This window comes from Pteronotus mesoamericanus, unplaced genomic scaffold (assembly GCF_021234165.1).
Source record: "Pteronotus mesoamericanus isolate MK-2021 breed Mesoamerican mustached bat unplaced genomic scaffold, CSHL_Meso_final contig_94, whole genome shotgun sequence".
In the NCBI taxonomy this organism is placed as follows: Eukaryota; Metazoa; Chordata; class Mammalia; order Chiroptera; family Mormoopidae; genus Pteronotus; species Pteronotus mesoamericanus.
Window position 1 is genome coordinate 52,044,764 of NW_026555285.1, and position 15,507 is coordinate 52,060,270.

At 63.0% G+C, this 15,507-nt stretch overlaps 1 protein-coding gene across 2 annotated transcripts; it reads left to right on the forward strand.

The window, feature by feature from the left end:
• The first annotated feature begins 768 nt into the window (after positions 1–768).
• FAM168B (family with sequence similarity 168 member B) lies at positions 769–13,983 on the forward strand. Of its 2 annotated transcripts, none has more exons than XM_054586581.1 (7): positions 769–997; positions 5,524–5,604; positions 7,483–7,566; positions 9,913–10,055; positions 10,133–10,307; positions 11,769–11,892; positions 12,220–13,983. In XM_054586581.1, exons 2-6 carry the CDS (start codon positions 5,535–5,537, stop codon positions 11,879–11,881), a joined length of 585 nt encoding a protein of 194 aa, XP_054442556.1. In that variant the 5' UTR covers positions 769–997; positions 5,524–5,534; the 3' UTR covers positions 11,882–11,892; positions 12,220–13,983. The 2 variants fall into 2 exon arrangements, with proteins under 2 accessions (XP_054442556.1, XP_054442555.1); XM_054586580.1 differs by having other exon boundaries at positions 770–997; positions 10,130–10,307.
• Positions 13,984–15,507: the final 1,524 nt, after the last annotated feature.

Genomic DNA, 15,507 nt, shown 5'->3' on the forward strand with positions numbered 1-15,507 from the left:
GGGAAAGGAAGCAGGAAGTCAAGGAGAAAAAGACACAATGAAATTTTATCCTCTTATAGAACTTACTCATGTATTTTTATTTTTTTAAAAATATGTTTAAAATTTATTTCAAGAGAGAGGGGAAATGAAGGAGAGTGGGAGGAGAGAAATAACGTGTGGTTCACGCGCCCCGCGCTGGGAACCTGGCCCACAACCCAGGCAGGTGCCTTGACTGCGAATTGCACCTGCGACCCTTTGGTTCCCAGGCTGGGGCTCAGACCACCGAGCCTCACCAGCCAGGGCTTATTCATGGATTTTTAAAAAGATTTTATTCATTTTTAGAGAGAGGGGGTTAGGGAGGGAGAGAGAAAGGGAGGGAAACATCCACAGGTTCCCTTCGGTAAGAGCCCCCCGCTGGGGACCAACCGCACCCAGGCCCGGGCCCTGACCCGGAATCGAACCTGCGACCTCCAGCTCTGCAGCCGCGCCCAGCCCGCCGCGGCCCCAGGCCAGGGCTCCAGCGAGTCCTTTCCGCATCGCATCAGTGGGCGCAGCGACAGCAGCTTGAGAAGAAAGGCCACAGGAGCGTCTGTTCGAAAAGGTCAACGGAGACATACAACCCCCGCAGCCAAGGGCCTCTGGGGCCACCGGCCCGTCCACCAGCCAGCAACGCGATGGTATCCGCCTCGCCATCCGGGGCCCCGCAGACGCCGACGGGAGCGCGCACGCCGCCCCCGAGCCCGGAAGGGGCCTCCGAGGGACGTGCGGGCGCGTCCCCGCCGCGGCGCGCTCCCGCCGGAAGTGAGGTCGGAGACCCGTGGCTGCGCAGCTTCGGCCGGGAGCGCGGGCTGCGGGGAGGCGGGCCGGGCGAGGCGGCGGTGGCGACAGACACTCGGCGGCTCAGCCCCCGCGTCGGAGCAGGCCTCCGCAGCGCTCGCTCCTCGCGCGGCTCCAGCGCCCAAGCCATCCCAGGCCGGCGTGCGCTGGCCGTCGAGGCCCAGGCCGCCGCCGCGGCGCGGTGAGTGCGGGCGGGGCCCTCGCGGGGCGCGGCTGCCCGGCCGGAAGTGCGGCGCTTTGTGCTGCCGGCCTGGGGCGGCACCAAGGTCGAGCCCGCCGCCCGGGGTTCGGCGCGTCCGGGAGGGGACCGTGGCGCCTGGCTCCGCGGGGCCGGGCGGGGTGGGGGAGGGGGCCGGGAGCGGAGCGCGGCGCGGGCAGGTGCGGAGCGAGCGGCGGGGCCGCTGCCCAGGCGGAGTCTGCACGAGCGCGTTCCCTGGGCCTCTGGGAGGTCGGAGTGCGAGCAGACCAGGAAAATGGATGAAAATCGGGGAAGCAGCGGGTGGTTCCTGCAGCTCGGAGTTAGGTTCTAAGATGTTGATAGTCTTAACGTGTAAACGATTCACTTTGCGTACCCCCAAAGTAGAGATTCCGTTTGCTGGGCAGACACTTGGTGTTCGCCCTCCTGCGTGAAAGGATTGTTTTCTAAAGAAAAGACGTTTCGTGGCCCAGTCTGGGTCAACTTTGCAAAAGAGAGGTGCCGCTTTTTATAATGATGTTTCTAAGTCAAACACTTCATGGAGTGTTTGAGTTGATGTTTAATTAAAGCCACACAAAAATCTCCTGCAGTGTTTGGGCACGCAAGAAATTTTTTGACAAATTTTTAATGACAACCCTGATGAAGTTACCATCCTCATTCATTCCTTCAGCCAGAAATTTTTTTAAATGCAAACGTTCGTCTTGTTCCCACTCCTTAAATTTTCTAGTCATCCTTGTGTATGTCACGTGAGGTTTCTTTCCCAAATAGTATACGAAAAACAAAAGTTTTGGGGTTTGGCTATAATATGGGCACATTTTTTAAACTTTGATAAGTGTAGATGTAGAGGATTTTTTTGCATTGACAGACAAGAATTGAACAATTCAAAGCTATTTTTTTTTTCCTAATGTTGAAGCTACTGTGATGCACATTGTGAAAAAATTTTTTTTGTCCTAAGCTACATGGGCTTGCAGCGCCGAATCTGCATCGGCCACGTAGGTTTAGTCGCGGTGTCAAACTAAGGTCTGGTGCAGGTGCCCGAAGGCCTCTTTTTTTTTTAACTTTGTTTATTGTTGACACATGCAGATGTGCACGTCTCCGCCCAGCCCCGCCCCCCTCCTCCTCCCACTGGCCGTCGCCGCACTGGTCGCGCCTGGGGGTCCTGCATTTAGGTTATTTGGCGGACCCCCCCTCCCATCCTGCCCCCTCCCCTCGGACAGCTGTCAGCTGCCGCCAGCCTCCCGGAGTTCTGCGGGGTGTTTCCTTGTGCAGCAGTGGCTAGAACCCCCAGCAGGGAGCGCTCCTTCCTGCCTCCTGCTCGTCGGCACCGTGGGAGGGGTGGGCAGCGTAGGCAGGTCAAGGCCCCATACTCGGGGGAGGCGCAGGGAGGCTGCACCTGCCGCACGGTCCCCGTGAATCCTCACAAGCGAACCCCAGATACACAGCCGAGGGCAGGCCGGGCCTCTGGCTTAATTGAGAGAACTGCAGCGTTTCTTGCAGCAGCCCTGTGACCATGTTTCTGTACCTGTAATTCCCGAGGACTTTTTAATCGCTTCAGGAAGTATTTATTATCCTCAGGGGAAGTAGAAGTGTTTTCAAGGGAGGTAATCTCTGGGTAGTTTGGAATTATGGAGTGTATTTAGAATTCAGATGCAAACCTGTGAGTGTTCAGTGGCAAAGGTAGGTACGTTTCTTACTCTCTGGACTACAAGCCACGTCACTGGACAGGAGGGCCTGTGGGGCTCGGTGCTTTCCGTTGTTCCGAGTTCTTGGCCGGGAGAGGTGGTGTGACCTCCACACTTGTGCACTGGCTTTTGTGGGGCTGTCTGTTGGATGTCCCTGGGCAGTTTCCACCTCCATGTGGCATTGCCAGGCCGCCTGGCGAGCTGTTCCCACTGCTGCACTGCCTGCCTGCCTGCAGGGGGCGTCGCCTGCCCGGCCCCACGTTTCAGGGCCTCCGCGGGGGGCCTCCATCCTGACCCAAGTCTCCACAGCCGCCTGCTTGGTCCCTGCGCGCAGCCTGAGCACCAGAGTAGCCCTGCCGCCAGCTTCCCGGAAGGTCCGCCTGCATTTTCTCTCTTCTGCGGCTTCTGGGGGTCTTCCCTGCTGTGTAGAGCTTACTGGAAATACCTCCTCTGTAAATCAAGTTTTCCTCCCCCGTCTCCCCTCCCGCACTCAACCCCGAGAACATAATTTTTAAAAGATTTTCTTTGTTTAGTTTCAGAGAGAGAGAGGAGGGAGGGAGGGAGACGTTGATTGGTTGTCTCTCGCATGTCTCCAGGGACCCGGACAGCAGCCCCGCCCTGCGCCCTGACGGGACCAAACCTACTCCCAACCCACTGAGCCGCTCCAGTCAGGGCTCAGGGCGCTATTTTTTCCATGGCTCGTAACACACCTTGTCCTGCCATTATTCATGCCTTGTCTAAGAGACCTCTGTTGCCCAATACGAGAACCGTCACCTACAGGTGACTGTTTAATTAAAACGTAACGAAAAACGAAAAAGTAGTTCCTTAGTTGAGCCGGCCACATTGAAGTGTCCAGTGGCCACTGTGTGTGGACAGAGCAGACGCATTCGCGTCTTCTCGGAGGACTCTGCTGGGCGGTGCTTTCCCAGACTGCGGGCCCGGAACAGGGCCTGGGAGCTGCCGCTGTGGCCTTCGCATAGCGCTTTGCTCGTCTAGGCTTTGCTTAAGAGAATAAAAGTAGCTCCTGGCACAGAATGAGACAAAGAGTTCTGGGAAGTAGTTCGCTCCTTGAGAGATGATAGTTGAACCAGAAACAGATGAAATACATGAGGGACCCTACAATTCTTAGGTTGTAGATCCACCCGGAACCTGTTAAAAGTGCAGGATAACAGGGATCGGCAGTGGCCAGGCCGCTGCTTCTTAACTTGTGGGTTAAAAATCCACGATCGGCTCTCGTGCTTGCTTGTCACCTGCTCGCCCCTCCTCGTTCTGCCCGTCTCTTCCCTAGGCCTGCACTGTTCAGCGCCATGTGCACGTCCACTTACACTGAAATTAAATCGACCGAGGGGTCCGGTCTCAGGCCAGCCTTGGTGTTGGGTGCGCGCTCGGGCATTCCTTCTAGCAGCCGCCTGCCCGCGGGGGCAGCCAGGCCTGGGCGCACCCCTCGGCCCTGGGGCAGGCAGCCGGCAGGCACTCTGGCAGCCGCCCGTGGCTCGGACGCGCCTGCACAAGGAGACAGGCGGGCAGGCGGCGAGCGTCCCCGTCACTGGTGTCCCTGGTTATTCCCGGTTCAGTTGGAACTTGTTGCAAAGGCCAAGGAGGCAGCCGTGTGCACTTTTCTGTGTTGGCACTGCTGTGCTGTGGACACTCAAGTTTGTCAGGCAGCTGCAGGCATGCGGTGGCTTGGTGTGGGCTCTGTCTTTGGAGTGGAATGCGGTCCCCAGAGTTTGGAGGTACGAGTGTGTTTTAGAAGGCCAGGGTAGTGTCACCCCTCCGGTGCCAGACGCCTGCCTGTCGGGGGAAGGGTGGGGGCTGAACGAGCAAGTGCATGTGCACTTTCTGTGTGTCTGTTTTTTAAGACACCTTTTCAGAGCAGTTCCAGGGTTGCAGCAAAATGGAGCGGAAGCTCGGCGTGCCGTGCGCTGCCTGTGGCCCGCTCCTTGCCCCTCCAAGCTGTTTCTGTTGCTCAATTTCAGGTGGCCTTGGCCCTCAGTGCCACACAGATCGGGGCCCCGCGCTGGGTGGGAACCCCAAAGGGTCTTCCTCGAGCTCACTCTTGCAGATACGGCGGTGATGGCACTCGGAGGGTCTTGGGGTACTGGGGGGTCGCTCCTGCTGGGGAAGGGGAAGACCCGTGATTGTAGCTGTGCCACTTCTTGAACATTTCAGGGGAAAGGATTGGGAATGAGGGAGCATCGAACAGCTGATAGTGTTGCTGGGCTGTAGCTAATCTGTCTTTTCTGGAAGACGTCTGTGCATTTAACAGGTAACTTAAGAAACGGGAAAGCGCCGACGAGATACTAAACCACCCCCCCAGAGACCGTTGCTCTTCAGATCTCTGTTTCCTTGCAGGCTTCTTTCTTTCTTCCTTTTTTTAAAGGTTCGTTTTATTCTCATTTGGAAGAGAGGGGAAGGGTGGGGGGTGGGGAGGGGGAAAGACGCCCCTCGGTTGCCTCCTGTACATGCCCCGACCTCGGATGGAACTCGCAACCCAGGCGTGTGCCCTGACCGGGAATTGAACCTGCTACCTTTTGGGGGTGCGGGACGACGCTCCAACCCACGGAGCCGCCCAGCCAGGGCAAGAACACTTTTCGTTTTTCCTCCTTAGCGGCCGACGGGTTGAGCAGTTGTAGGGGTGCCTGGCAGGACTTGGCTGTTGCTTTCTGGCTCGGGATTGGGTGTTGACGACGTGAACGGCCTCGTTTGGGTGAGGGAGGGGGAGGCGGAGGCTCTTGCAGCCTGCTCTTCTGAGGCGGGTGCGGGGCGGGGGGCGGGGGCGCGGGACCGGAGATCCACAGTGTTTGACTGAGTCGCCTCTTTCCCTTTCAGCTCCGAGAGCCATGAACCCTGTCTACAGCCCTGGCTCCTCGGGGGTGCCCTACGCAAACGCTAAAGGGGTCGGCTACCCAGGTGAGCACATGCGGCCGTGTTCTCCTTGCTGCGCTGGGAGGCCTCGTGCGTTTCCATGGCCCTGCGGACGCTTTAGCTGACAAACGCAGCTCCCAGCGGCTGGGGCGAGGAGCCTGCGTCGGCTCGCGGACCTGGGAGACCAAGGGCCCAGTGGCCGCAGTGCTCTGGGACGGGGCCTCGCTTCCCGGCCTCCTAGATCGCAGGCCTCTCCGGGTGCGGTCCCCGCGGCCCCGGGCCCCTTCCCTCCCCCGACCAGCCTGTGCTGCGGGTCCCTGGGCCCTGACGGCGAGAGCCGCGCCCACCGCCTGTACTGGAGGCGGCCGGTCAGACCTGGGCTCTGAGTGAGAGCGAGGCTGTACTGTGGGGACAGGAGCCCGTTGGTCAGAAAGAGCAAAGAATTGTCCTGGCCGGCGACTCTGACCGAGGAATAACTGTCTGGAACGTCCCAGTTTCATGCGGGGTTTTGATAACGTGGTAGAACAGGTAGTTTTAAAATTCTGCTGATTTAAGAAACAAACCTAGAAAATTGAATAAAACATTTGAAATACATACATAATTGAACTTGCAAGAACATAAGAGACACATCTGCAGGTAAATATGAAAAGCAATGTAAAAACAGGCACATTTGGCCATTGAGCGGATGCTGTGCCCGTCCCGGGGCATTTGCTCTCTGGGGGCTTGAACGGCCCACCTGGGCACGGACAGGGGGCCTTGGGCCTGCGAGGCGGGGGCCGGAGGGGAGCGGACACTCAGGGTGGGGGAGGCCGCAGCAACGGCCCCCGGCCCGGAGGGAAGTCCGTCTGCCCGGGCTCTGGGCGGGGGTCTTCCCCAGGAACGCACGGTCGCACGGGCTGTCCGGGGTCCTCCTCTCTGTTGCTTGTATTCCCGGGGGCTGCGCGATGAGAGACGGCACAGGCGCGGTCCTCGGCCGCCGGGGCGCCGGGGAGTGCCTGTCAGCCGTGAGGCAGGTGCGCTGTAGCCGCTCCTGTTCTCTGGGGGCGGCATTTGGGGGCGTGGCTGGGGTGCTGCGGGCGGCCTGAAGCCGGCCCCCTGGTGGCCGGCCCCAGGGGCCTCTTGGGAGGCGCAGGCCGAGGGCAGCCGCTCCCGTGCCCGGCCCGGCCCGGCCCGGGTCCCGAAGGACCTGCAGAGCCACCCGCCTGCAGCCTGGCGCCCCAGCGCTGCCTTTGTCACGCAGACGGGGCGGGGGGGGCGCCCTGCGGGGGGCGGGGGAGAGGGGGCCGGCTGCTTGGGCGCAGCGGGGAGCTCGAGGGGCCCCCACAGGCGCTCCCCAGCTCTGGAGCAGGAGGGGGCGCGGGCGGCGACTGCGAGGCCTGTGAACGGAGAGCCTCTGGGAACCACCGCACACCCGCAGCCTGTCTGCTGTGCTGCTTCTCTTGCACCCCCTTCCCCACCCCCACCCCCGTTACCAGGGGCGGTGGCACGGCCTCGGGGCCCCTCGCTCGTACCCACGGAGGGCGGGCTGCCGGCAGGGCCGCGTGTCGGTGGCCCCTGCGGAGGCCCGGCCGTGGCGCCGGACTGCCAGAGCTTTGGGCCTTTCTGAGTTATACCGGGGGGGGGGGGGGGCGGTTTGTGTTTGGGTTTTGTTTCATTTTGCATTACATTCTAACTCAGTTTCTACCAAATGTTTGCCATTGTAGTGAGTCACAAGCACTTACCGATAGGTGAGGACACAGAACTGTGACCCACCGCGGCTCTGAGGGGGGGCACCCAGAGACAAGCTGCTCGGCCACACGGTGCCCCTGGGCCCCGCCCGGCCTTCCGAGGGAGAGGGAGAGGGCGTGGGGGCGGCTCTGGGGCCCGCGCGGGGCCCTGTCGCCCCCCCCGGTGCCGACGCGGGCTGTCCTGTGTTCTCTGCAGCTGGCTTCCCCGTGGGCTACGCGGCGGCGGCTCCCGCCTACTCCCCCAGCATGTACCCCGGAGCGAGCCCGGCCTTCCAGACAGGTAGGCAGACGGGCGGCGGGGCGCGGGTCCGCGCCACGGGGAGGGTGTGCGGTGGGGGCGTGAGAAGAGCGGTCACCGGTTGGGGGTGCGTTGACCTTGGGGCTCGCAAGCTTGGCCTTGTCGGTACGGGCAGTCGGCGCCTCGGAGGCGGCCTCTGACGTCTGTCCTCGCTCAGGCCGCACTGCGGCCCGGGCCCTGGCGGGCATGCGCTCCCGAAACCGTCGGCTGCCGGGCGCTAAAGGTCCTCTGGCTGGGGTGATAGGTGGAACTTCCACGTTGCTCACGTTTTTAGATACTACCTTAAAGATCAGTTTAGGACTTTGGTTATAGTTTTAAAAGAAAGGCCTATTTTTTATGTGAGTTTTCTATATAGTTTTCAGTCTGTCTTTTTCTGTTGTTTTGGTTTTTTCTTTTTTGTTGTTCTTTTTGAAAGTCTTATTTTCTGTGCACGAGGACACATTCACATTTCAGAGACTGGCGGTGGGCCTGGCGCCGGCTTGCTCAGCGGGCCCCCTCCGCGCGCTTCGCTCCCTGTGCTCCAGGGCAGCCCCGGGTCCCGGGGGCCGCGCTGACACTGAGCGCCTTTTCCTGGGCTCATGGGCCGTTTGGGTGTCTTTGGTTAAGTGTTTGTGTGCATCTTTTAGTTCCTTCTCTGGATGTTTCTCCTCTTCTTTCCCTTGCGGCCTGTTGGTTTGTCTCCTCTCGGCTCCCTCCCTGTGAACGTGCCCGTGTGTGAGGTGCATCTGCTGTGTCTCCGGGGCTGGCAGGGCGGCCCCGTGTCACAGCCGTCCCGTGGGGCCCAGCGGCGCAGGCCCCATGAGCACCTGAGCCAGGCGCCCCCGGCATGCCCCTGTGCAGGCTGCATCAGCCCTCCCGGTGCAGTCGCGCCTTCGTTGCTCCTGGCACGTCAGCCAGTGGCGTTGACCCAGGCAGTTGGCCGTGAGCTTGGCCAGGGCCGTGGTGCCGGGCGGGGCTGGCCCCGGGAAGCGGGCGGTGCTGCGGGGCCGCGGGGCCAGCCACGGGCCGGGCTGGTTCCGGGACCCCTTCGGAGGGGCTCTGGTGCAGGCCCTGGTCGGCCGCTGCCGGCGGCCTGCGTGCGTGACCGGCCCCGGCCCCGGCCCAGCCCTTTTTCAATGTTCAGGGTGTCACAGTCATCTTCCAATGGCAGTCAGTGGCCTCTGCTTGTCCCTTCAGCTTGTGCGTGGCTGTGGGGGGTGTCCTGGCTGCCTCACAGAGAGGTGGACTCCCGCTCAACTGTGTGTCGGCCCCCGAGGGTGCCTTTCCTGCTGGCCTGAGGCCACCTGGCGAGAGGAACAGGGCGCGCCCAGGCCAGGGGCTGCTTGTTTGAGAGATTGTAGGAAAGTCGGAAGCACGAGCAGGGGCAGGCCACCGGTCTGGGGAAGCCGCTGAGAACGGCTGGGATGGGCGCACAAACTGGGTGGGCAAACAGTGGCAGCCAGGTTGGTGGGGACGCGGGTGTGGGGGCCGCCTGCGGCCTCGTGACGGGGGAGCCCAGGGAGGGAGCAGTGGCCTCCGCCAGCACTTCGTCTGGGAGAAAGCCGGCTCTCGCCCTGACGTCTGACGCCTTGGTTCCTCCCGTGGGTCCCGGTTCCTCCCGTGGGTCCCTCCCGTGGGTCCCGGGTGCCCTTTGAGCCGCTGCCCCAGCGCTGGGGCTTGGGGGAGGGAGCCCGAGCAAGTCCTGTGCTCGGGCCCTTTAAGAGGAGCCGCCCGGGACTCCACTCACTCAGCCTCCGTCCCACTCGGCCTCCACCGACACTGGTTTTCACAGCCGGAAAGTTATGGGGACCCTTCCCCGCCCTAGAGCCCTGGGCTGGGGGCCGGGGCCCCTCGTTCCTCAGGGCGTCCTGTGCAGCCGAGCTATCCCTGCCACCTGCCACACGTGGGTGTGGGACCGGCCGGTCCTGCATCTGCCCCTCCTGCCCGCCTCGACGTGCCTGCCGCTTCAGATCCTCAGCTGTGGGCTGTCTGCTCAGCTCAGTCTCCGGCGGCGCTGGGTGTGGTGGTTCTGTAGTTTGGCAGAGACCGAAGCGGTTGAGGGGCTCTGAATGCCGAGCTCCCCTGCACAGCCGCCTCGGGTCGAAGCCCATGCTTATTTCTTCAAACAAATGGCGAGAAGTGAAATAAGGCCCCAGAAAGTCTGTACCAGTTTGTATTTTGTCGGGACAGATGTTTTACTCCTGTCTCTCTGACTGTATTTTCAGCATAACTTTTCCTTTTGTTTATTACGCCTTCTTTCGAACCCACGCGCCCTGCACACGCCTCCGTGCACCGGATGTCCGGGCCGGAGTGTGGGTGTGTGGCGAGCTCACCGCTTCTCTGTTCCAGGCTACACGCCCGGCACCCCGTACAAAGTGTCCTGCTCGCCCACCGGCGGGGCCGTGCCGCCCTACTCCTCCTCCCCCAACCCCTACCAGGCCGCCGTCTACCCCGTGCGCAGCGCCTACCCCCAGCAGAGCCCCTACGCACAGGTAGGCGGGGCGCCCCTCGGTGGTGGGGCTCCGGCCCCGGGGCGGCCGCTGCAGTCGTCTCCCTCCTCCCGCAGCAGGGCGCCTTCTACACGCAGCCGCTGTACGCGGCGCCCCCGCACGTCATCCACCACACCACGGTGGTGCAACCCAACGGCCTGCCGGCGACTGTCTACCCCGCGCCCGTACCCCCTCCGCGAGGCAGCGGGGTCGCCATGGGCATGGTGGCCGGGACCACGATGGCCATGTCAGCAGGTGAGTTGGCGCCCGCGGCCTGGCACCTAGGGCAGGCGAGCAGGGAAGGGCCTGCTCGTTGCCTCTGCGACCGTGGCCTCGGCCGCGCGTGCGGAGCCTGGCGTGGAGACGCCTGCTCTTCCGGGAGGGGGCGCCTCTCACCCCTTCCTTCCGACCCGACCAGGCGGAGGAGAGAGGCCCAGTGGGGATGGAGCCACGGGGCCTGACCGGGCAGCCGAGGCGGCAGAAGCCGGTCCCCGCGGGGAGCACGCAGAGCTGGTGCGAGAGGGGACTTCAGTGCCGGGGGCTGGGCTCCTGGGCAGGCCCGTCTCTGTCTAGGAGAGCCGGCCCGGGGTCCCTAGAGAGCAGCCGCTTGTAGGAGCCCTCGGGCATTCATCCACGACGTTCCCCAAGGAAAGCGGACCCGGAGACGGCGCTGCGCGTGCACTCCGGTCCCTCCCCGGGCAGCGAGCTGTCTGCGGCAGGCCCCGTGCAATGTGCACTTGGTTGCCTGTGGCTGGGATTTTTTTTTTAAATAGTTCCTATTTTTATTAAAGATTCTATTTATTTTTAGAACGAGGCTGAGGAAGGGAGAAGGGGAGAGAAACATCACCATGTGGTTGCCCACTGGAGACCCAGCCTGTAACCCAGGCGGGTGCCCTGACCGGGAATGAACTGGGAGGGGCCCTTTGGTTTGCAGGCCGGCGCTCAGTCCACTGAGCCGCACCAGCCAGGGCTTCTTACTGGGTTTTTTATGTTACTTGAGTGTGAGAAGATTGTGCCAGAGAGACAGGTGCTTCTGCTCGGTGTCCGTTTTGTTTGCTTTCCCTGCACTGATCTCAGAAGGCAGAGGAGCCTGTGACGCAGGCGGATGGGGGGCTGGGGCCAAGGAGACAGGTGTGGGGGGTGCCAGGTGAGACCCTGCTGTTTGAGTCGGCGCTTGTCTGTCAACAGACTCAGATAATTGCTCCCTTTTCTTTAGGTTTAGGGAAAATACGTTTGTATTAATGTTCTCAGAAACCTAAGGGGCTTGGACTCTCCCGCTGCGGGAGCAGCCGGAATCCCGCAGCCGCAGGTCCGGACAAGCTCCGCCCCTTACGCACCAGCCGCCGCCCCCACCCAGCGACACCGAGGTGGTGCCGCCCCCGCCCCCTGGCGCCCAGGGCGCTGGGTCGAGCTCCGCGGTGCAGGGCTCATCTGTCCGGCTGGCCTTTTTCACTTCCCGTGAGGCCCTCAAGGCTCGCGCTTGTAGCATGTGGCAGATTTCCTTCCTTTTTAAGGCTGAGTGGTAATACGTGTTATTTTGTCGTTCATTATTTCATCCCAAAGAGTAACGGAGCGTGCCTGCTTGAGTTCCCGCAAACGCACCGCGCACACGGGCTCACTGGGTTCACAGGTCCCCGCGCCAGACGGCGGCCAGGGTTCGGACCGCGCTCGCGGTCGTGGCCCTCCCCGCCACGGACACACTGTTGTTTCTTCCAGGCACCCTGCTGACGGCCCACTCGCCAACCCCCGTCGCCCCCCACCCAGTCACCGTGCCCACGTACCGGGGCCCAGGGACGCCCACCTACAGCTACGTGCCCCCTCAGTGGTGATCACCGCAAACGTAAGTGACGGCGAGGCCTGGGCTGCCTCTTGACTGAGATTCTGCCCGTGGGAGGGTGGCACATCCGCCGCAGTGCGGGCCCCCGTGGGAAAGCACTCCCCAGTTTGCGATCCCTGGCGGCGTGTGGTGTGCTGTTTGCTCCGGTCCGGGCTCCGGGAAGCCAAGGGAAGGAGGGGCCAGAGTCCCTGCTGCACGCGCTGCGCGCTCGTCCCCGAGGCGCCCGGGTGCGCCGGGCGTCTGCGTGCGCGCGGCCGGGGGCGGGGCGTGCCTCCTGCTCCGGGGGGCGTGCCGGGCGCCCCGTGACCGCGTCTCTCCCCCGGCCCCCAGGTGGAGGACGGAGCTGGCGTCGCGTCTCGGATGTTCTCAGCTGGTGCTGCGGGCCTCGGCCTCCAACCAGGACTCTCCTCCTGTTCCCGACACTCGGCTGAACGCGCCCGGCCGGCCCTGCGGCCTCGGCGCTCTCAGCCGCCAGCTAACTGTGGGTGGGTCTTAAAGCAAATCCTGTTTGGGGGCTGCCTGGCGATTTTTTTAGCTAACTGTAACGATAAAAAGGGAGTATTAATGTATTCTGAAATCATATCTAGTTGAATGCATGTTTAAAACACACACACAAAGCTTGCTCAAACTACCTGCAGTGACTGATGCAAAACCATCGTGTGCAGAGCCCGGAGGGACGGAGCTGTGTAACACTTGTCTCACTGACGCGTGTTGTCATGTGCGCAGAGTCTTACGGTCGTGAGTGTCACGGCGCATGTCTTCACGGAGCAGCTGGCATCTGCTAGGTGACGCTTCGACCTGTGGGGGGGCGCGGTTGCCGGTTCGAAGCGCGACGCTGGAGTCCTTGCCACCCGAGTCTTCCCCCCTCCCCCCCGGCCGCCCGCTGGCCGCCGGGAGAAGCGTGGAGGGCGGGGCGGCCAGGTCCCGCAGCTGCGTCTTTACGCCGAGGCCGTGCGGTCGGTGCCACGTGGACATTCTTAGCACGTCACCGCGAAAGACGGACCCGTGTGGCCAGGACATTGAGGGGCAAGCAGCGTCTCTGGGCTGCTGTGCACGTCTCCGCTGCAAACCTCTCGCGGACCCGGATGCCGCTGTGTCTGCGAGGGACAGGCCCGTGTGCAGGTCAATCGTTCTCCTGGGGTGGGAGGCGGGGCAGGAAACGGGCGCGCTCGGGGCGGAGGGGGTGGCCTCTTGTTTCGCTTCGTCATTTCTCGCCTCTGCTGAGATGTCTGCTTAGGCGCAAGCGCCCGTGGGCATCGCTGCTCCCCTCACAGAGCGGCGCGGCCCCCACGGCTGCTCCGCAGAAAGCCGCCTGGGTGAGCGCTCGGCGCGGGAGCGGGACTTGGTGTGAGGGGCTCGCTTGCTGTGGAGAGCGGGGCCGTGGCTGCGGCGGCGTGGGCCTGTGCCCCCGGTGGGGACTCGTCCACGGAGACCCTCTGAGGCGGGTGTGTGAGGGGCGAGGGGAGAGGCCGGCGGCTTGCGGGCCCCCGGGCGTCTCCCCGCCGCTGCGGGCGCTGGGCGGCAGCAGGACGCGCGCCTCTGCCGGGTTCCTTCGGGGAGGTTCTGTGTTTAACATGTGAATGTTGTACATAAGAAACCAAGGATTTTTTTCCCCCCTAAATGGACTCAACTTGTATTGGTGGGAGTGAGTCTGTTCCCGGGCGGTCAGAGGGCGTGTCGGGCCGGTGGGGGCCCTGGTGCGCCCCAGCTCTGGCCGGCGCTCGGCGCCTGCGAGGGGGCACCTCACCCCTGAGCCTCTGGGGGACTTATTTTTTATAGTATGTATCCTTCGTAATGTTTTTTCACACCTTATTTTGTAAGAAGTTTAGGGATATTTTTGCATGAATCATTGTAAAGAAGAGACTCCTTACTCCCGGTGTCTGTAACGCAGTGTGTTTACCGATGAGGACTTTAACTTCCCTCGGGAGCACTGGCCCCGCGCGTGCGCGCGCGTGCCCTCACTCCTGGGCCCCCGCGCTGCGCCCGTCTCGGGGCGGGGGTCTGCTGTGCCCGCGGGCGGAGGCCTCCAGGGGCCGAGCGGACCAAGTCACGGAGACCTGTTTCCTCAGTTTGCAGCAAAGAGCAGATGCGATGTCTGAGCAAGCTCGCGGCGGGGCGGGGGGGCACCTGGCCCGCTCCTCAGCCCCTGCTGTCCGGCTGGGCCGGGAGGCTTCAGCCGACCCGCTGCACCTCGGGACACGCCCGTCGGGGCGGCGCTGGGGCGGGACGGGGCGGCGGGGGGGGGGGTGCTCGTCCAGCGCGTGGGCGCAGGGGCGGCCGGGGGTCGCGGTGTAACTGGCGGCATTTTTAATTTCTTCTGGCGACGTCAGTGAAGGAGAAACCCTGTTACGAACTCACCTAGTCTGATACCCCAAGCACAATAGTGGAACATTTAAAGAAACTTTTGGTTTTTTCGTACGTGACATTCCTCATTTGAGTTTTTCAGCAGCTGAGACAAGCAGGCGTGGGGCCCGCTTCCTGTCTGGGTGCTCGGGGTTTGCTGGGCGCCCTGCTGTTTCCCAGCCTCCTCCCCGAGGCGCGGACGTCCCGGGTGGCTCTGCGCTGGGCCGAGTGGTCAGCGATGGGCAGGCCGTGGCCCGTGGGAATGGTGCTCCCGGAACCTGGACGTCCCCTGAGCTGAGTCTTTTCGGAACACCTGTGGGTGTGGGTGGGCGCCCACCCCTTGCTCTGCGGGGACGCTTCTGGCCTGCAGTGCGGGTGTCGTGCGCACAGAAGACCGAGGAAGATGCTGAGCACCTGCCCTCCCTTTGCGGGCGGCATCCTGGCCTGCGTACGGTGCGCGGTGCACCTGCGAACGGCTGGAGCGCCGCCCGCAGGGGTCAGGGAGTGTGCGTGCCGCGTGGGGCGGGGGCGGGGGGGCCGGCGACCCAGCCATCGGGAGGTGCAGGGCTGCTCTGAGTGGACGCCCACACGCGGCCCGGGGGAACAGTATTACTCGACCAGTGAGACCACGTCCCCTGAGCGGGCAGCCGGTCCTCGCAGCCTGAGCACCGGCCAGACGGGGATGGGGCTGCCGGACACGCTGCGTCGGGGCGGGGCTTGCAGTGGGAGCCACTTCCGCTGCTGCTCCGGTGCTTTCTGAGGCGGGGGCACCTGCGGAGTGTGGTGGGCGGAGTGTGGTGGGCTGAGGGGGCGGGCCGACTGGTCGGCGCTCTGTCACGTCTCACGTGTGCGTGCGTGGGTCCCACGTGCCCTCCGCATCCCTGTCCCTGAGCTTCCAGAAGGGGCAGCGCACTTGAGCGAGCGGATTGCAGGCCACGCACTGCAGAGCGGGGTCAGGCCTCGGGCACAGAGTTGCCCGGTGGATCTCCCGTGTTTCAGAGGCGTGGCCCCTTTCTCCACACCCTCTTTGGAAGGACAGAAAGCCTGCGGAGTCCCTGCCCAGGAGTCCCCAGGACTAAAGTCAGCCCACCAGGCACAGGGACAGGGCGGAGACGGGCGCAGCTGCGAGGTCCCGGCGCGGCGGCCCGCGGGGCGTGTGCATAGGAGCTGACCGGCGGCTCAGGCCGGCGCCCAGCAGGGCTGCTCCGACCGCCCCCGGAGGACAGGCTGCCTGGGCGGTGGCTCCTTTAAAAAACTTTTTAAATGATTTTTAAA

Bases quoted from the DNA above. Each gene is read 5' to 3' on its own strand.
- FAM168B (XM_054586580.1), top strand. From the start codon at position 5,535: ATGAACCCTGTCTACAGCCCTGGCTCCTCGGGGGTGCCCTACGCAAAC. The intron at 7,567-9,912 runs GTAGGCAGACGG...TCTCTGTTCCAG, and splicing joins GAGCCCGGCCTTCCAGACAG to GCTACACGCCCGGCACCCCG. The intron at 10,056-10,129 runs GTAGGCGGGGCG...CTCCTCCCGCAG, and splicing joins AGCAGAGCCCCTACGCACAG to CAGGGCGCCTTCTACACGCA.